Source organism: Struthio camelus, chromosome 7 (genome assembly GCF_040807025.1).
Source record: "Struthio camelus isolate bStrCam1 chromosome 7, bStrCam1.hap1, whole genome shotgun sequence".
Lineage (NCBI taxonomy): Eukaryota > Metazoa > Chordata > Aves > Struthioniformes > Struthionidae > Struthio > Struthio camelus.
In genome coordinates, this window is record NC_090948.1 from 6,693,187 (window position 1) to 6,714,273 (window position 21,087).

Here is a 21,087-nt window from a genome sequence, read left to right on the forward strand (position 1 = left end):
TAGTATACTATATGCCTGCAAATTCAGTGTTCTTTTCAGCTGTCAGCAGTGCAGGTGGTTTATGCAATTAACTGCCCCGTATGTTCCCTGTTCACTGTATAACTTCATTGTATTTTTCTCTTATCCATCTTCATATGTTCCATTCAATTAAATATTCTTTACTCATGCATTCCATTTCTCTCCAACTGCTATACTGCATGATCATTATATGTATTAAGTCCAGACAACATCAACTTTTTTTTTTTTATGGATTTCAGTATAATTTGTGCTGTTTGTTTCTTTAATATGCCAAATCATTCTGTCTATATGTCCATCTATCTTGTTGCTCATATTTTGTTCTACATCTGTTACTTGATGGTGCTGTTTGAATTGTGCCGCAAGGAGGGAAAAATAGCGAAGAGTCCTGAATTATGTATAAATATGTACTTTCCAGCACTGCAAGGAATAATTTGAGGAAGGCATACATTCTTGCTTCTGCTGCACATTGGGATGGCTGATCTGGAGGAAAATTAGCACAGAACTACAAAAAAAACCATATAGCAAAGCACAAATCCCCATCGTACTTCACCAAACACTCAGGAGAAACACTGTCTTCAGAAGCCCATCAGAGGGATGTCAGACTTCTTCCAGTTCTTATTCCAGTCAGCACTTCCAGATAACAGAAGTTATCATCAAATGTTCAGTACCTTCCATCATTTTCAAGGCCCCTTTTGAGATACACTTTCTTGTGGTTTGGACAGCAAGCTTGCAAAGTACAACCAGAATGCACGCTGAAGAGTAAGCATGCTTACTCCACATACCGTAAGAGATTAGGATGCCACCATGCATCTCCAGACAGGCTGTCTGAAGGCTCTCTGCAAGATAACTGCATAGAAGGCAAATGCAGGAGGAAGAACATGCTGCATTTACGATCTCCATAAACATTATTCTTTCAATGAAGTATGCACACACAGAGGCTGCACAGTATCTTCACAGATAGCAGCTTTACTAGCCAATAGCTGTAATGCCAACAGTATTAAATAACCACTGAATTACAGAGCCATTGAAATACTAAATATAGAAGAGTTGACCTACATTTTGGAAGGGCTTTAGTCAGAACAGCTATGTCTGAACTTGGGACTCAGGAATACCTCTGAGTTGCTGGACCCAGACAGGAGTCTTGGCTCCCCATCCCCACACGCTGATTCCCTCAAACACGATATTCTGGCAGTTCAACTGGTAAAGAGGCAAAATGTGCTCCAAACAATCCAGAAGATCCAAGGTCTTTTTGAATCCAGTGCCACATGTACTACTGCATAAATTTAGATGCAGTCATTGAACAGTGGGGTTGTGCTTGCGTAGTAGATTCTAAACTGAAGTTGCAGTGTTTAAAAGCTAAACAAAGCAGGATTTGAGTAATCTCAACAGTCTTTCCAAAAAAAGGATAGCAAAGGACAGAGCTATGAGAAAGCAGGCTTGAATGAGGTATGCCAATTCAAAGTACTTTCAGCAACCCCCGCAGGTAGAGTTCTCCGCTTATTCAGCGAGGGTGGTAGCAATAACACTGCCTTCACTTAGGCCAACCTTCTTTTCTGATTTGGTACAACACGCCTTAACTGTTTCAGGCAACTATAGTTCACTTCTATCTGCAAATTGCTCTATCCCTTTCCAAAACAGTTTGTGCTCCAAACATTCTCATATTTGTATTGGATATACTCCTTGGCACAGGGAGATGAAAGACATGGTAATTTAAGGCAAAAAAAATCATCTTTGTCCCTAATAAGGGGAATGCATTCTGCTTCATGGCACAAGCTGATCCTCAGAGTGAAAGAAAGGCAGTTCACAATATTTTTATTGAGCATACAAGGTCAGATCATGCCATTTGAGGATGTCAGTATTGTCACTGTTGTAAATGCATTCCTGTACTGCATTCCTGTAGTAAAACACTCACAGCACAACACACTTTCTTGTCAAAGGCCTTGTTTTGCACAGATGACTATGTAGAGTGCAACAGTTTTTTTACTGACGGTCTGTCAAAGGAATAGGGCAAGAAAAGTTGATTTAAAGATGAAGATGGCTCTTGATTGAAGCTTTTAATCTCTCTTTATAGGCTGCCTGGCAGCACGTTGCTTTCACTTGCGATTTATTTTCTTCACATGTTCAAGCAAAGTAGCAAACATGGAACGGTAGTGGGCTACTTGGCACTATCATTCCAAGAGAAGTGCTACAGTTCATGTCAACTCTTTCTTCCTATTTACATTTTCTGTAGCCATGAAAGCAGGAAAAAACAGGAAAAAACATAAGCTTTTTTGGTGCTGCTTCACCGAACAATAACACAGGGCAACCTCACAACTTATGTGACATACCACAAAACTTGCAGGGAGCAACGTTAAGGAGGCTGATATAACATCAGAGACGATTCATTCTCACACACAGTTGGGTAAGCATAGCACAGCTGCACTGGAAACAAACAAGTCACTACAGATTTACAGTAGTATAATGTAGAACATAATTTGTTCTGAAAGGTCCAGTTTACATCCAAACCCTGCGAGCTGGTACCGGGTCTCAGAAAGGAGCTCTATGTTTATTGGTAATCCAAAGGAGTTGATTTGGCTTGCTGGATTCCACACTGACCTGAGAGAGGATAAGAGAAACCAGAAGAACGGAACACCCTCCTTTTATCTAGTGGTAATTTTATGCTGGAGGAAAAGACAAAGGAGCCAAAAAAGTCTTGGACTGAGTCTATGGAACGAAATTTTGAAGTTATCTTTTTTTTTTTTTAAGAATGCAGGAAGATTAGCTTTTTTAATCTGTGATAAGAGGATCTTTTTTCCACAGGGAGTGAGAGGCAAGGGATGGATAGTCTACAGTATGACACAAAAAAAAAGGCTGAAAATGAAAAATTAAAGCAAAATTTCTGAAGACAAAGTATCATAACTTTAACACACATTTCCTCAAAGGTCCAAGAAGACACTGTAATGCTACATTTCCCACAGTATTTTTTTCTTTTAACTCTTCAGTCTAGTGGGGGAGAGGGGTGAAACGGCAGCAAGAAAATTAATTTATCATGACTATCAGCTATTTTTGATAAAATAATATTGACAACCCTAGTAATCTCAATTTTGCTATGCAGAATGAGTGGAGGGTAGCACTGTAAGAACATCAACTTAAAATGGTTTCCTTCTCCATTATGAGACTAAAGTATGTAAGGACTTTAAGGCTTCAGAACATATATTCTTGTTGGAGAAAGAGATATTATAACATCAGGCTTCAAACAGTTGAGAACTTCTAGCAACTGCAGAATTGCCACACTCTACCATAGGCTTATCAAGAGATAAAAACTACTGCATATAAAATATCTTTTCTTTCTTATCACATAGTAATAAAAGGCTTTGTAGTGAAAAATATAGTCAACTCAGACACTTGCTAATATTGCATCAGTCAGTGAAGGAGAAAGCTATTCTCATAATTTTGATCTAAATCCACTGAGCCATCATTCTGCTCCTACTGAATTTTGTGTGAGCTGCAGTAAAATAATTCCGTGCTTATAAAACCCACACCAGTTAGCCCCACAGGCACAGAGACAATGCACTTCACTGTGTGTCAGGCAATCTTGGTAAGAGAATTGGGGTGCGGGCCAGCGCTAAGCAGAGTATGCTACACATTTTATGTTCCTAGCGTAAGCAAAAATGAAAGTTCATTGCGGGTCCTCCATAACTCACACTTCGCAGCCCCAGATTAAACTGTTGCGTTTCAATAAAGAGAACTGACCAATTATAACTTAGCACACTGAATAGACTGAGTACTTATCTATAAATTCTCAGTACATCATTTTAAGTCTTTATGGTCCTACAGGGAAGAAAAATTTAACCAGAAGGACTGCAATTAAGTGTGTTAAACCAGCATTTGAGGATAGACTACAAACAACAATAAATACCATTTGTTCTAAATGACATCTATATATTCTCCTGTCTCTTTAATGTGAATCAAAGCTCATAAGCACAATGTGACAAGGTTCAGTTGGTTTACTGAGTATGACTATAAAGCTTATAACATATCCACAAACACCTACTACTCCTCCATCTCTTCTAGGGACACCGTAAGCAAGACCAACCCAGAATTTCATACCTCTCTTTACCCAACTTGTTTGCAACATATAACTCTGTACAATTAGCCAACCTGAAGTCATTACTTTAAAAAAAAAAAAAAATCATCTCTGGAATTTGTTTTCCTGATTTGACTTACTGGTACTCTGTTGGTAGTTCTCAGAAACCAAACAGCACACAGCAAATCATACTGACTCAAAAAATAAAAACTCATAATAATCACCATAACAGATTTTACAGATCACAAGAAGTTCGATTAGACCTCCTGAAATAAAACACTGTAGAAGTCAGCTCCTCAAGACAGGGAAAGGAACATTCATAAACATCTGACTTAATACAACTGATTAAATCAGACATACTAGTTTTTGTAAAACCACTCAGATGTCTGTCAGGATACAGCATTAGCTGGGATAGCTGACCAATCCATCAGGGCCAGATTGTGTACCAACTCAAAGTCAAATGGAGTGATAAGAGAACAGCTGTGCTGTCTTAGGAGCAGAAAAGAAATCATAAAACCCCAAATTGTGCCCAACTGACCTGTTTCCCACCTGCTTCTCCAAATAAGTTATTGCCCCTGAGATGTTTAAACTAATAACAGCTAAACTATCTTTGTGATTTGAGCATTGGTTCAGTAGATCTGCTGCCTCAAAGATATTAACAACCAGCTCTTATCAAAATATCAAAACTATGGTAAGTCAGATATACAGTGTGACATGCTCTGCCATATATCAGTGGAATATTAATGTCTATGGCATGGACAAAGGTTGCATACACAGGTCTCCATTAGGAACCAGATATCCCCTGAGAACCATGCTGTTTTCTTTAACCTTGAATAGTGCTTCTCTCTACTGACAGCTGTGGCTGTCAGTGGAGACAGGTGCTTCTCAAGATAAGGAAGAGTCATGGGCTCACAACTTAACTTCCAGGAGAAAATTTCTGGCAGTTGGTGACCTAAGACAGAAACGCAGGCCCCGCCAGCAAAAGTCAGGTTCACGACCTAACAAGAAAAGAGTATCTGAAACACACACTATGAAAGCTTTTGACAAAGAGGTACTGCATTTGAATAAACTTACAGGAAGAATGGATACTCGGAAAACTTTTTCTGCCTTCAGACACCAAATCTGGATCACCTGTGCAGTGCATTTCAGAGTTCATTACTCCATCTGGAAAGCAGCGGTAAAAGAAATCGGGACGCGGTCTACAAAAAACACCATGGATATTAAAAATACAAAAGCTGTAGTAACAAATAAACTTCAAAGCGATTATTACATTTATTGCCTACAACATACAGAGTTCATTCCCTCCTGCTTGAACAACACACCAGTACATGAAATGCTTCATTTTCCTTGCACAATCAATTCAACGCAAACTTTTTTTTTTTCGCAGGCAGGCTCTCTCAGGGAAGTTTCCAATGCAGTATACTAGTGGGAGTTGGAGCCTGATTCTCCTCATAGTGCATTGAATTCCAGAGAATACACAGCAGCTCAGTTCTGATAATGAACCTGCAGAGCTACTCTTGCACAGCACTTCCAGCAGTGGGGCAAATTAGTACGGTAACCCCACAACATTGCACAAATCTTGCTGACACACCTAGCTGAGAACAAGCCCACAATTATACTGAGAGATTGGGTTCAAAAAACCTGCCAAATTCTAATCCCAGTCTTGAAGCTGTCTCTTTAACTGCTTCGCATAAACCTCTCTCTTTCTTTTAACCATGCTTTGAGTTGAATGGAAGCGTGTCGGCCTGAGTGGTGTCACACTGAGCCTGAGCTAATACACCCCCTGTAGAGGCAAGGTGAAGGACCACAGATTCAGGGACACGCTGACAGAACAACCAGTTGGCTTGGAGTGCAGGCAGAATGAGCTCATGTCTGCCCGCAAAAGATGATGCAGACATCCTTAATTATACTTCAAAAGCACTTTAAAGTAAAATTGCCAAGTACTACAATTGTCAGGGAAGCAGTTCTGTGGCCGAGACCATCAGAAACCAAGCACAAATTGCTGCAGAACACGTGAAGCTGAACAAAAAAATGCAGTGTTGGACTCAACTGAACGGTGTATGAATTCAAGCCAATTATATATTTTTCTGCTGAAGTTATGGCTATTCAAAATTGAGATAAAGAAAAAGAACCCCAGCAATTCCTAAAATAATTACTTTCCAGGGAGTTCTGTTCCTTAGCATTTTGTTCGGCCCTTCGTTCAAATTTATGCTTCCCTAGAAATGGCCTACCCAGCAGTCACTCACTGCTTATCCATGGCAGAACAAATCTGGGAGATCTTGATGTTACCTGGAAATACCACATTCAGTAATACACTTCACAAAACGGGTACACTGTGCCACATACAGACCCAGTTGATTTCTATTTAATCAGACTAGTGGCAATTAGCAAATAAACCCTCACGTGCTGTGACTCTTCCTTTTGGTGCTGCCAATGAAATGAACTGAATTTAATTCACACCTTTTCTTTCAAACTTCACTTGGTTGTCTGGACCGCCAACCGGTCAAACAAGTAACAAAATGCAAGGGCACAGATCCCTGCTGCAGTTAGATGTCACATAATGAAGTTGTACAACACCTGTACCAGAGAGAGGACAGCATTACAAACGCCCTTGCTAATCCAAAGTGTTTTGGAGCAGTGGTTTTTCTCTTTTTATTAAGAAGCATTGTAACTGTCAACTCTATCTTCACTTCTTTAACAGTTAAAGCCATCATTTATAATATGACGAGACTTACCTTCCCACTATTAATTTAATAGTGTTTGTGCAGACTCCATTCAGAGCTAGAGCCAGGGAAACGGCTACAAAACAGAATGAAGAAACAGAATGAATGAAGTAGGTGGTTATGAACAATAACCACCTAACTACCAAGTTATAAATTACAGCATTACAGCATTTGATTTAGAGACTGAAACCTTTACTGAACTGGAAATGAATCTTTCTGCAAACCTCAACATATCATAGTAATCACATGACCAATTTTGTTCTGCTTTTACTCTTGAGAAATCTTACTTCCTTATGCAAAATGGGTTTCCTCTATCATGTCATTTGCACAGATGTAACTAATCAGAAGGCAAAAAGCATTACAGGATCAAGTTCTGTGTTTATCAGTTTTGCAATTTACTAGCTAGAAATCTTACAGTCTTTGGACCAAGGGGAATTCTTGTACAGACACATACGGAAGACACACATACACATATTTGTACTTACATATATATACTTATATATGTACATACACAGGATCAGCTGAACCATCCAGTTTCAGGCAGAAGAACTGACCTTTAGCTAAAATTAGAATTGGATGATTTTTTCTTTCAAATGGACATAGATGTTTTGGCTACAAATCTTGACGTTTCCCCCTACATTCTCTCCCAGGTGTTGACCAACCTTAATAATAATATTACAGTAATAAACAGAAGCTGTCATGCTGAGCATGACTGTATCACCCTCTTTATTTGTACTTAGACACCAAGTCCCTAGACTTCCCAAAGGACCTCATCTAAAGACTGTGGAGATTTCTGCCTTGATTTCAGTGGAATTTGGATGCAGTGCATATATTGCTTTTAGACTGAAACTGATTTAATGTTGCAGTCCAGATTGCAGTTCCCTAAAACAGGACAAGAACCATTGCATTTTATTTCTTAACTGAAAAGACTCTCAGGTAAATCTCCGATTTCTAACAGAACAGTTACAGTAATATAATTTTTGATTATGACAGCTGCACTGGCTATTTTCTCATTGGACTGCTGCTCCAAATGTGCTTCGGTAGCACTCATCCTGTCTCCATACAATTTTTGCCGGAAGATATTATAGATGATAAAAACCTATGCGTGTCACAGGATATATTTTTCTTAACATTAAAATAAAGAAAGAGGTCCTACATCAAAGCAAAACCAAGGGTTTTCTCAGATTTTACAATAGCTGCCAGCAAAAATAAAGGTACAAATAAATCCTAGGGACAGTGATATTGTTCAAAACAGTCAGGTTTCAAAACAGTCACTTTCAACACCTTTGTTCACAGTGAGCACCATGCCCATGCTCTTTTTCCTCCCAATTGTTTTCTCTCAGTTATTTGTGGTGACTGCATGTCATGACTGAACAGAAATTTTCTATGATCAGCAATGTCACAGCACAGCATTCTCTTTTTTGAAAAATGGGAGACGTAGAGACATTCGCCTTCCGAAATATGCTGTAAAGTTTACTCTTTTCATCAAGCTTTATCTTGGTTGTTCGCTGCAGGTCTAACTGAGCCATGCTTCAACTCCTATTGCATACTCAGTACAATAGCAGTCCAAGTATCGTATGTCACTGTGAATATAAGCCAATAAAGTACTCACTCTAGGGAAGATTCCCACTGTCCACCCCAAGAAACATAACTTAGTCAATAGAGAGAGGCAGGCACTTCCAGGGGAAGGATTCAGGGAACCTACTTTAGGAAACTAACTACTGCTTACCCTAGATGCACTGAACCACCTTCTGTATATTAATGGCTATGTGAGGAGCAATGCAGACACAGTATTTTCACCTCTTTTTAATCTTTGATCTCTTCTACCTATGATTACAGGTCTGTAAAGAAATTCACCTTTTGGGGGATTTCCTGATCCTTCATTACAAACTTTATGTGCCAGTTCACAGTGCAAATCAGCACTGCCTCATCACAGTTAATGAATCTTCACACCAGCTTCACATCACCAGACACTTACTGAATCATATTAATGTACAGTACTCTTGAATAGGATTCAGTCATGAGAAGTTCTACACTTATGCGCATATTGCACAAATGGGGCATAGGGATACTCTGCAGAACAGAGCATCAAAGTCAGGGTTTCCTTAAAGTTTGGGTGGCAAAGAGAACAGTGGAGAAGCTGCTGAGGACCTGAGAACAGAGTCTCCTCCTGGGCATTATAGAGGGAGCCATAACAGAAGGCAAAAATGGCAGGAACCATGAATGTCTCTTTAGAACAGAAAGATGAGAACAAGCGATAGGGAAACTAATCGAAAACTCCTTTCCTTCTGAAACGACACAAAGTGAAACTTTGTGACTGTCACATCTACTGTGACTGTATGCATCTAATTAATCCAGGCTACCTCTACTGAATGGACTTCTCAGTAAAACATCGCTTACAAGGCAGTTTAGAATTTTCTACAAACAACTAGCAGCAACCAAATAAAAATTAAGAACTTTTCACACTGCTGTTAGAGCAACTGGAGAGAAAACAAGCTGTGAGAACCTAGCCCTGGTTCAAAATAGTTTGAAAGGCAGATACACAGTAATATTTATATCCAATCTAGCTAAGGTAAAACTGAGAATCAGTTTGATCTTATGATCTTATGACCAATAAATTCAACTGCAAATTAGCCAGCAAAACACAGAAAAATTCCAGAGCTAGGCAGTTTTCAAATATACTGCCAAAACAAGCATTTGCAATTCCCTATGCTTGAAAGTTCTCTCTTAGTAGAAGTGCTTCAGTCAATTCTGGACTCCGACAACACCAATAAAAGAAGGATACGGACCATACATCGCTAACAAAGATTTCAAAAGATAGACTCAGTCAGAATTAGCTGTGACGGTTTAAGACGTACCATCCTTACTGTGTACCCTGTACCCCTGCTGGAGGTTGCTGGCTACCCCTGTAACGTGAGCTCACCCTTAACTTTGCCGTTGCAGTTCATAGTCCAGGATTAAGCACACATCCAGCTCCAACGCCAGTTAAGCTAAAATATCAGACTGTGACTAGAAAAGCCGAGCCATGAGCCACGGGGAACCTCCAGGAGAACGTCAAAGAAAATAATGAGAGAAATAATTTCCTAAACAAGCAGCTAGGTCTTACAGGGCCCTCCTCTCCTGTCCAACCCTGAAGTTAGAACAGCTGCACTGTGAATAAGAGGTAAGTAATGGACTCACTGTGACAAAAAACTACATAACTGGACAGTCTATCTCAGCTAGTCCTGACTTTACTGACCAAATTCTGGCCCTTGCTAGCTAGACTGTGGAACCAAGGTACAGAACTTGTACACGTAGACACATCCACAAAAACAAAGGCTTTTGTGAGACAGTGTGAAATTACAGCCGCACTGAAACCTACTGTACAGGACTATAACAGAGAAAGGTTTTGTTCAAGACTTAGACTAAAATTTGAATCAAAGAACTATGACACATTTTTCCATCTTAAAATATGACATATATTACCTAAGAAAGCCTCTTTAATTTCAGTCTTGTCTGTTCGCCGGATTATTTTCACCACAAAAATGACTGCTAGTGGCGTAAGGAAGGAAATTGCCTGTAAGAGAGAACAAATTTCATGTGAGAGCATCAATTCCTTTTCAATCCTACTGATTAATAATTAGTTCCACTTAGCTCCATTTAAACTGGAAGGCTGAATGATCTTTATCAAACTCCTGACCTCAAGCAAAGTGGGATGATTTGTATTTGTAACTACAGGGCAATGAATACATTAAAAATCGTAACATAATTGTGGGTTATAATTGATGTGTAATTGCCTGGAGCTGCATTTAAAATGTCAGCTTCAAAAATAAAAAAAAAATAGTTTATAAATATCCTGAGTCATTTATTGCCAATTCTCCTTTACAAAGTTTCGTAGCAGCATTTATCCCAAAGACACAGAGAATAGTGGCAGCATGGTATTCAATATTGTGAAGCATACTGGTTTGTGAGTCCTGATAATAAGGATAATTTTATTCATTTTGCGAAATTTCATATGGACAGTGTTGGATGAAGCCCCTTCTTTGTAAGCCAAACATCACAGAAAACTGCTGAGAACTGATTTTTCCAGTCAAACATATCCTCCTTGCACCAAATATATCCTCCTATCCTCAGGAAAATCAATTAGGCCACCCAAACAATAAGGTGCAATTCAGTCAGGAAAAGGAGTCATACTGACGCCCGTTACTAATGCCATTTAACTGGAATTATCCTGCATGAAAATCACTGGTGAATTAAGAATCACTATGTCAGGCTGAAGTCAAAAAGCAACAAACTACTTTGGAAGACAACTGGAACTACATGGAAGAGAGGGCACACAAAGCAAATGGTCAAGTTTCTACTTCACTATTCCTTTTTCTATTTCCTCTGCACAGATTTTTGACTAAAAAAAGAAACATTCTAGCACTCTCAGTGCTATCTTACTGCACATATCTATCTGTCTTCTTCTGGCTGCCATAAGCTAAGGAACCACAGGTCAATTCACAGTCTAGGGAATCACATAATCAGAAATGTATTGATGTTGCTATGAAATTCATAATCCCCTCCACAATCCATCATACCTAGCCTTCCTTGAACTGAAATTCAGCTCTCTTGTTTTACCCGTATTTATGCACTACAGTAAATTGTGAAGAACTAGCAACTAGCTGGCAGATTTCAGAGATGATACTGCCCTGAGACACAACATTCATGCCTTCATCCAAAGAGATCTTCTACGTTTCTTCACACTGAGCAGCGCTCCAGAAGGCAGTCCAACTGGGCTGCGCTCTCAGTAGGACCCTATTCAACATAGCAAATACAGGCACCAGGTTCCTGACATTTCAGAAAGCTGTTTATTTTACTTTTTTTCTTTTCAACTGCCACTCTTGAGTGCATTAAGCTGACTTTAGTTGGAGCTTTAGAAGGTCAGGGCTTTATGATTCTGTCACTTACAGACAAGTGTTTGGGAGCAGAGCCAACTGCTTTACCTTGTCCAAAAACAGAAAAACAAGACCTGACCGTCGACAAGCAAACTCATTGGTTAAACATAACCATATTCTTGTATTCTCAGAGCTGTATGACTGTGCTCCTCTTCCAAGAATCGTGAAATCGCATTTTCATACCAATGCACACACTTGACTTCCATGGACAGCATCTCCATTGTTACAGAGTAATTTGGATTACGGCTGATGACTCACTGTGAATGTGCCAGTTAGCCCAAATGCACCCTATCTAGTACAGCAGTCTGTCCTCCCAGAGCAGATATGTATCATCTCTCTCCACACAGACCTATCAGTTTCTCCCAAGCATCACACCAGGAACTGTCTCACTGGTAGCTTCCCACAGAAACTTGTTCCTAACCTGTTCCTGATCTTGTTCCCAACTGGCCCTTCCATCATCCCCTTTCTTCCCCCTCCTCACAACTTCAGCTGCACAGGTAGTCAATATATGCCTCTTCCTGGCTCTGGTCTAGAGTCAATCAATTGCTAGCTGGAATCTATAAACCATTTCACAATCACATCTGCTCAAAAGCAAATCAGAAGCATTTTAGGCTTTTGAAGAAGTCCTTTTAAATAAGGTGAAAATTAGGTTGTATATGGTACCAGGAGAAGGGGATTTTGCTATCTTTGAATCAGGCAACGTTCAGCCTCCGTAGAGAGACTGAGTCACAACAAAGGTGTTGTGACAAAGGCCTTTTAACTCCTTTCTTCTTTTTATAAAACAGAATAATCCCTGTCCTCATTTAATGCTCTTAGAATATCTGAGTATGGAACAACATGAAAATGCAATATATTTAATAGCTCAGTGACATATCTTGGACCAAATTCCCTTCACTTGCATCTGCAAAAGATTAAAGCCAGTGAGCCATGCAGGTTAGAACACAGTCAGGAGTCTGCTCCCCATTTTTGTATACAGAGAAAGCAATCAGGTTTTGTACAAAAAAAGGGCACCATTTCCACTCGATTCTCACGCAGACTGGAGATAGAAGGGAGCTTTAAGCTAGGACACAGGTAATATGTTACTACTCCAGAAACGTTTGTTTCTCTCTATCCTCAGCAATAGTTTAATGTCTGCTTTCAGAGACCAAGATAGTGAAATAAAAGTGGTTAAAGTGAAAACCTAGAATTATTATTACCATTCTAAAAAGTAAGGATTGCTAGCAGGAAAGAAAAGAAGAAAGATATCTGCATTCCGTTCCTGAATAATGTGAAGAAATATAGCCAGGCTGACAGTCTTATAGAGGTGGTTTAATGGAGTTAGAAATCTTTTGAACAGGCAGAAGCAGCAGCAAATATCAAGAAAAAACAGAATTCAGGTAGCAACTTGTTCTAAACTGCTTCACAATCAATCTTCAGAAATCTGGTAAAACTGCAGACTTCCTTATACTTCACAAGCATACACAGTTGTGAGAGATATGAAGAAGAATTCATGTTTGCAATTGGTTGCAATTCCTTATACAAAAGCTTTATCTGGCAGGTGTTTTTTTTACTCTGCAGCACATATAAAGTAAGTCTGGCTTGCAAAAGACTTTTTTCTTTTGTAAAAAGATAGCTCACATCCATAACAGATTTGGCAATACTCTCCCCAGATGCATCCCAGTAACAGTTTCTTCTTCTGCAGTGAAATATTCCAGCATTGCCTTGCTTTGGTGACAAAAGTCTATCCCATTCATTATTAATCCTGGCAAGCCAGAGATACATTAAAGTTGCGCACATCCCAGAGAGAAGCACTTTCTGTTGTTGCCATCTACTTTGGCAAAATGTACTTCCACACATGATTTAATTTATATGGGGAATTTTACTGACTTTCAGTTCTGCGCTGCTTCAGAACCTGACAGTATTTTTTAATGGCTTAGAGCTGGGCTGCGCCTGTCCTCTGAGCTAGCCTCAGAGTGGATGTGGAAGAAGGAATCCTGTGGTCCCCTTACTCCAGGAATGTAATAATCCGCTGCATGCTCTAGAGTAAATACTGTTCTTTTCTGTGCCACATTTGCCAAACTGGATTGACAGTTGCATTTAGCCTTACCCCAGCCCTACCCCACAGGGCGTACAGAGGTGTGGTGCTAGAATTCCAGTGTGATCCTCTCCGTCAGGATTCTTGCAAGGTAATAAGGAGAAAAGAGCAATGCACTAATACCACACAATACCAAAGGAAATTGAAATTATAAGGCACTGGCACTTGTTACACTGGCCACATTAGTCTTAGACCTACTTTTCCATTTAGCTCTGCTGGGCATTTTCTTCTGCTCTTCTCTCCTTCCTCCTACCAGCACTGGAGCCAAGTTATCTGTACAGCCTGTCTCATCAAAGGATGGGAAGGAAGAAGAAGAGGAGACAGGCCAACCTGCTTTTTCTATCTATGCTGCAACGGGCCTGTGCCTTTCTATACGCTGAGGCAAACTGTCTCAAATGATTGTACTTGCCCCTTCCAGGCAGTCCTGTTGCCACCACACTTCATGAGGAGGGAAGTCATTTGCACATAGCACTTGCCACACTCTTGGCCCAATTTGGGAGACCACAGAGTGATGTGTGCACAGAAAAACGCCCCCTAGATTGTAATTATCAGTTGATTTTTATTTGTTAGCTATGACATCTCTGTTGCACTGGTACTGTCAAATAATCGGAATGGGGTAAAGAACCAACCTGCTTAGATTAAAGACTGGCTAACCCAGCATATTGCATAAGCACTTTATTCAATGTGCCTGAGCATTTTCTGGGACAGGGACTCCCACAGACCTCCATGTGGTCAAGTAAAGCTGACAGTTCCCTGCACTTCGCAAGATGAGGAATATCTGCTGTCAGAGAGACAGAACAATGCTAAGATCTTTACAGTCCTCACGGCTTGCTTACTACCCACGCGTAGGTCAGCTTTGCCTAATTTGGATCAGAATCTGGACTATTCAGTGTAAATAAATCCAGCAGGTCATAAATACATTCCCAGAGACTCCCTTTTGGTAAGACATAGCCATATGTTTTAATTTTGGAACACCACACTAGTGGCAAATAATTCTTTAGATAATGAGAACTACTGATCAATGCTAGGGTTGGACTTGCTTTCTTTTTCCCTTTTAACTAAAGAAATAAGAATAAACAATTTACAAATGATCTATGTTTCTTAAATTAAGAAGCTGTTTGCTGAGTTACTGAAATGTTGCAGTCTGAGCCAAAAAGAGAACACAGATGATACAAAATTACCGACTCGCAGCTGCCTAGAAGTTCCATCTGCCCTGAAGTACACCAAAAGCTTGCTCTGTGGGAAGTGGTAACAAGGAAATGTACTATATTTACATCTCAGATTTGTGCTTCCCACTGGATACTGCCTAGAGTACTGAGGAAGGACTAATGAGCTATCCCTTTCAGTCTTCCCAAACTGCTTTAAGAATAGTAGCAAACTCCTTTACTTTATGATTCACTACTGGTTTGTGAACTCATCAGTTATAAACACAGATCCCACGCTACCCTTGCTACGACCCCTGTAGCAAGGTACATCTCAGCATTAGGAAAAATGGCAGAATTAAACCTGGAGTTTTACACAGCACAATGATTTAACGCTTTTTTTAAAAAGCTGTCTTCCGTTTCAGAAAAAGTATATATTTTTCACTTATCCAGGCTGAAAAAGCATTCAGTTGCATCCTCTTAGTGCAATAAAAACAGTATGTTGATAAATTTAAAATCAGGCCTTCAGCCTCTGTCTTAGAAGGGTGGTATATGCTGTTGTTTTATAAATATGAAGTATCCTCAAGCTATTCCTTATTTAATTAATAACTTCCCTGATTTTGAAGATTTGAGCCTTTCAACAAAATGGGGGAGACAAATTACCTAGGCTGATTTGCAGTTATTCTAAATTCGAACTCTTCATCTAGTAGTAAAACCCTGGTGTTGCTGAAGACACTGGAAACGTTTTGATGCAAGGGTACTAGGACTTGACCTCATCCACCACGCCCATTCCTGAAAATCCTCCACTTTGACTGATGAAGCTTTTGCAAAGACTGAGCTACTAGTTTTAGCACCCTGAACTATAGCCGCTAAATTCTTAGCATTTCTGTATTTGTCTAAATTACTGCACCCTTATTACTTTAGGTAGAGTTTTTTTATGTTTATCAATCATTCCTGTTATTAAAGGTCATCAAATCCGTGAGTTTTAGGACAGTCAGTCTGCAAGTCATCGTGAACTGCGCTGGGGGAAGCTGGCAGAAAGGTAACAAGAGAGCAGCTCTATGATAGATTCCATAGACTCACAATGACCTCAGGATTGTTGATGGAATCTAAAACAAAGGTTTTGTCTACCTGAAAAAAAACAATTGAAAAGTCTTCTACTGCTTATCAAACGAAAATGTGCAGCTATCAAATGACCAAACTTCTAGTACTTACAAACATAAGACGCGTAGGTATGTTGTCTGATTGCACCAAGGGATTTTTATAGAGCCAGATCTCTTCTGGCTGGATAACCCGCTGGAATGGATCCAAAAATTCTGTAAAGCTAAAAATAACAATTAAAGATTTATTTTTTTAAACCACAAGACTCCAGCAGATCTAACCTCCCCCAAAGTTAATAATGCTATTTTCTGCATTATTTATCCATATACATTGCTATCCCACATCACTCCTTTTAGTATTACAACCTTCATAAATACACTTCATACTACACTTTCATAAATCATTAGGAAAATGATTTTAAAAATTCTGTATTCTACAACTCTATAAAAATTCCATAAACTTCACTCTGGAAAATAAATGGTCATTGCATGCTTATTCTTGCAGGAAAAGTGCTCAAAGGATATTGTATGATTAAAAGACCACAGGTAGCAGACGCTTTACACTACAGAAATTATACACCAGTTGTCAAACACAAAATCTGTCTTTCAAATTTCAAGACCCAGAGTTTGAAGTTAGTATTTGCAGGATGAGGAAGCAGGGAGAAAAGACACATTCCAGACAATTCCTTCTACTGATAGAAAGAAAAAATAACTGTAGAGAACATCGCCAAAAGATACTTGCTCCTAGAACAAAATGTGCCAGAAACACAGTATTTTGGTTTAGCTGCCAAACTGAAACAGAATCCAGCTCCACCAGAAATGTTTCGTTCAACCAAAACTGAATGCTTTAACTTCATTCTCATGTCATCCAGCCCTCTGAAAAGGTTGATTTTCCAATTATGCTATTTTGAAATGAATTACATCAAAATAAAATGTTGATCAAAACAATCATCAAGAACACATACATCTCCTGATTTGTCTGAAACTTCCCTCTTTTCAACCTAGCTAATCCCCCCAAGCGCTTTGGTTTGTTAAAGCTTGAATGAAAATCAAGACTATTTAAGATCTATGATATGCATTTGAACAGCTCTATTTACAATAATCATGGACTATAAAGAAATGGAATCAAAGTAAAACCAGAACCTTTCTGAAATGGACTGCAAACAACATGCTACTTCCGTGGATCACAGCAACATGTTTCAGACTTCTGCCAGTTCTTTTATCAAGCTGCGTTATCCCCAGGGACGCTAAGAAGTTCGGACATTCTAAGCAGCCCCAAGTGAAATTTGTTCTCTTTCAGTGAAATCTACTCTATTAAAATAATGCGATAGAACTATTAAACCCATCTTATTTTCACATATGTGAAATGTGAAATTCACACATGCAAAGTGACTGAAATACAAAGAGCATCTCAGGAAATACAAAGAAAACTAAAGGGAAATAGTCACTGTTATATGGAAAGCAAATTCTTCTTTTTCCCAACTCTAAAAGAGGAAGCTGGAATTGTGATGCCATTCTTATCAGAAGTTCCAAGAGTCTTTTAGGACTACATAAATAGTCTTTCTTCTTCTAAAATCTAAAATCATACTCTTCCTCCTCCTTCACTACCCTTTAACTCTCCCTAGCTTTAGAGTCCTATCAAATAAACTTCTTGGGAAGAGAAATATTAAAGAAGTCTTCCCACAGTTGGAAGTACCCTGAGAAACAGCATTTCCTTCAGCGAAATGAGGCTTGCTCTACACTCTCCCCACATTACTCGCTTCAGGACTAGTTTACCTGAAACCAGTGCATCTGGGGATGGCCGCTCAAAGATATGCGGGGAGCAGCTTTCTGCAGATTGGGCTTCCCTAAGCCCATTGAGCCAGAGCACAGAGGTATACCTGCCCAAAGCTTTTCTTACTGTAAGTTTCCCAAAGCCACGGGCTTTAAACCTCCCAAAGCAGGTTTCATACAAGTAACAATTAACTTTTAAATGGAATAAACTCAAAGCAATTTGTAAAATAGACTAAAATTAAAACCACACATATGCTACTCTCTTCATGTACAGACAGGTCCTCCAAGCCAGCGAGCTCAGTGATTTACTCAGCAGCACCACGTCTTATCCAGTCTCCTTGGACTCTATGAAATTCTTCTTTCTGTCCTCTCTGAGGACTGACCAGCTGCTCTTTGCTTTTTCGCGCTCCCATTGACCCTCTCTATCTGAGCGTACCCAGGCTCCCACCAGACAGTAGATACAGTCATTCTCTATCTATCCCAACAGCCCAGCTCACCTCTTCTTCCTAAAAGAAGAGAACACAATCTGAGGACCATACAAATTAAACATGTGCAGACACTTATGCTTCCATTACTGACCCACAGGGACAACTAGACTCTTGTGGAAACTTACAGACGCTTGTATTGGGGAAAGGAGTTTATTTACTAATATACCCAGCTTCTTCAAATCCAGGCTTGACTCTGCTCTCTCAAGAAGGCACAAGATGAAGTTCAGAAATATCAAAACACCTTGTTTCAGCATTGTCAAAATGAACACTTTTTTTCCTTTAAAAAACAATAGGCATAAAAGAGTGAAAGATATCTTGAAAATACCATTGCAAGGAAATAAAACACCCCCCAAAAAAGAAAGACTAATTTAAAAAATTTTCACTTAAACTAGAAAAATAAAGGCTGATTTCCAGATAACTGAAGTAGCTTTATCTCCAAGAGTCCTAAATTGAAGCAAGAGTCCTAAATTCTATCATCTGTACTGATCTGCTTTTAAAGATACGCACGACAGCTAAAAGTAACAAACTGCTGCTTGGAAGGGCTCTCTTGCCATTTAAAAATCACAGGCCTGGGCATGACTTTCAACAAACGTCACCTGGGAGAGTTGACTATCAGCGATCCCAAGTATACTGTCTAGGAATTAAGTTTATTACACAAATGTGTAGAGAATCTGGGATCAGGAAGTCCTTCACCACCCTTATCTAAACATAAATAAATAGATAAGTGCAAGCACGTCTGGACAGCCAACAAACTAAAGAAGCCAGTAGAGCTTCAATGACTGTATCTTTCAGACTGCCACATCTTTTCTGACACCATCCCCCAGGTACCTGCTGGCCTGGATGACTCAAGGATCTGCTTTGAGGCAGTTCTCAAAGCGCTGGAACTAATGGACATGCCAGGCAACGCCTCGGAGCAGAGACACGCTCTCTGACATACCTAGGCCTTGATGCACTTCTTCAGACTACGAAGAACAAACAACACACGCTCGTTTATGCTTCAAGGTGATCACAGTGCAGTCGTTCGAACAATGGTGCGCTTTCGGAAAACGTGTCACATTAGAGCAGACACTTAAGTAATTTGACATTTGACATTATGAGCAAACGCCAACAGAATTAAAGGTATGGGGCTTCTCTCCTTTGTCTTTTGTTCCCTCTCTCCTCTTTGCGTGAGGAAAATGAGATTAAAGTACATTTGTTAAAATTTGTCTGAGAAATTTAAAAAAAGAAAATTCAAACTCATATTTCTCTTGGAAACCACGATGTGACGCTGCAAATGTGTTAAGTCATAGCATTTAACTTCTGTAAAGACAAAATAATACATGTGCTAAGGGATTAAATTATAAATAATAAATATCTGATTCCAGCTGAAGACCATAATTCTGAATTTTCTGATTACTCTGCACTCATTATCTTTGTAAATTTCTGAGGACAGATTCATTGCAGAGCTATCAATGACAATAATAATTATTATTATTTTATTTAATAATAGCATTTGCATCCATCACCTATTAAATCTGATTATGTAACCATTGCTTCTGCTTACTGGTGTTCTAAGCCTCTTCCAAGAAAATTGTTCAAACACTACACTGGGACATAATGCACCAAAAAAAAAAGCTGCTAAATTGAGTAGTTATCATTTCAAGATCACTACTGAAGGAGAGAAAAACAGATATAGAAGAAAGCAGATCTTATCTATGTGAACACAGAAACAGAAACAGTTAGAGAAAAGTAACTGTATCAAAAAAACCCACTTTTTTCCTCCACAGAAAAAGCCCAGCTGCCAATTAAATTTTTATGCCAAGACTCATAAGAGAACAATTCTCTTCTTTTTTTTGAAGCATCACCAATGGGCAGCAGGATACGAGATTTCACTAGCTTGAAAGCAGTTCCCTTTGTACTCTATTAAACAATCATGAGGACATACTGGTTTCTAAGTTGCCTGACACTTAGTGATTTATGTTCCTTTGTCCTATCTAAGAGTACAGTCTATTACTATTCATAAGCCAGCACACGCTTGTTTAAAAGTCTAGCTGTTATTAGTAATAAACGTAGTCTTTGGATAAAGAGAAATGTTTCTAGCCATTTTCTATCACGGCTGAAAATGCAAGCTCATTGCTGAAAATACAATCATAATCATACTTGCTTAACACCCACGGCAGCAGGTGGGCAGCTTAGAAAGCTTATTTCATATTAGCACACGAAAATTTTGTATAAGCTTTTTCACAGAATCACAGAATGGATGAAGTTGGAAGATCTCACCTCTGGAGATCATCTAGTCCAACTCCCCTGCTCATGCAGGGTCACCTGCCAGGGTCACCTGCACATCGCACAGGATTGTGTCCAGATGGCATTTGAATATCTCCAGAGAAGGAGACTCCACAGCTTCTCTGGGCAACCTCTTCCAGTGCTCTGTCACCTTCACAGTAAAGAAGTTTTCCCTTATGCTCAGAGAGAACTTCCTGTGTTTCAGTTTGTACCCGTTGCCTCTCATCCTATCTCTGGGCACCACTGAGAAGAGTCTGGCCCCATCCTCCTGACACATTGATCAGATCCCCCCTCAGTCTTCTCTTCTCCAGGCTGAACAGGCCCAGCTCTCTCAGCCTTTCCTCATAGGAGAGATGCTCCAGTCCCCTCATCATCTCAGTAGCCCCGCTGCTTGACTCCCTCCAGGAGCTCCATGTCTCTCTTGTACTGGGGAGCCCAGAACTGGACACAGTACTCCAGGTGAGGCCTCACCAGGGCCGAGTAGAGGGGCAGGATCACCTCCCTCCACTTGCTAACAACACA

General features: G+C 39.6%; 1 protein-coding gene across 6 annotated transcripts in view; it reads right to left on the bottom strand.

The window, feature by feature from the left end:
• PLPP4 (phospholipid phosphatase 4) overlaps positions 1 to 21,087 on the bottom strand; it is a 109,943-nt gene that overhangs the window by 32,165 nt on the left and 56,691 nt on the right. For all 6 annotated transcript variants that reach the window (XM_068951563.1, XM_068951565.1, XM_009689357.2 and 3 more), the window contains 4 exons: positions 16,155 to 16,263; positions 10,273 to 10,363; positions 6,820 to 6,883; positions 5,159 to 5,283 (listed from right to left, as the gene is read on the bottom strand). In XM_068951563.1, the coding sequence (XP_068807664.1) occupies positions 5,159 to 5,283; positions 6,820 to 6,883; positions 10,273 to 10,363; positions 16,155 to 16,160 (286 nt within the window). In that variant the 5' untranslated portion in view covers positions 16,161 to 16,263. The remainder of the gene's footprint in view (positions 1 to 5,158; positions 5,284 to 6,819; positions 6,884 to 10,272; positions 10,364 to 16,154; positions 16,264 to 21,087) is intronic.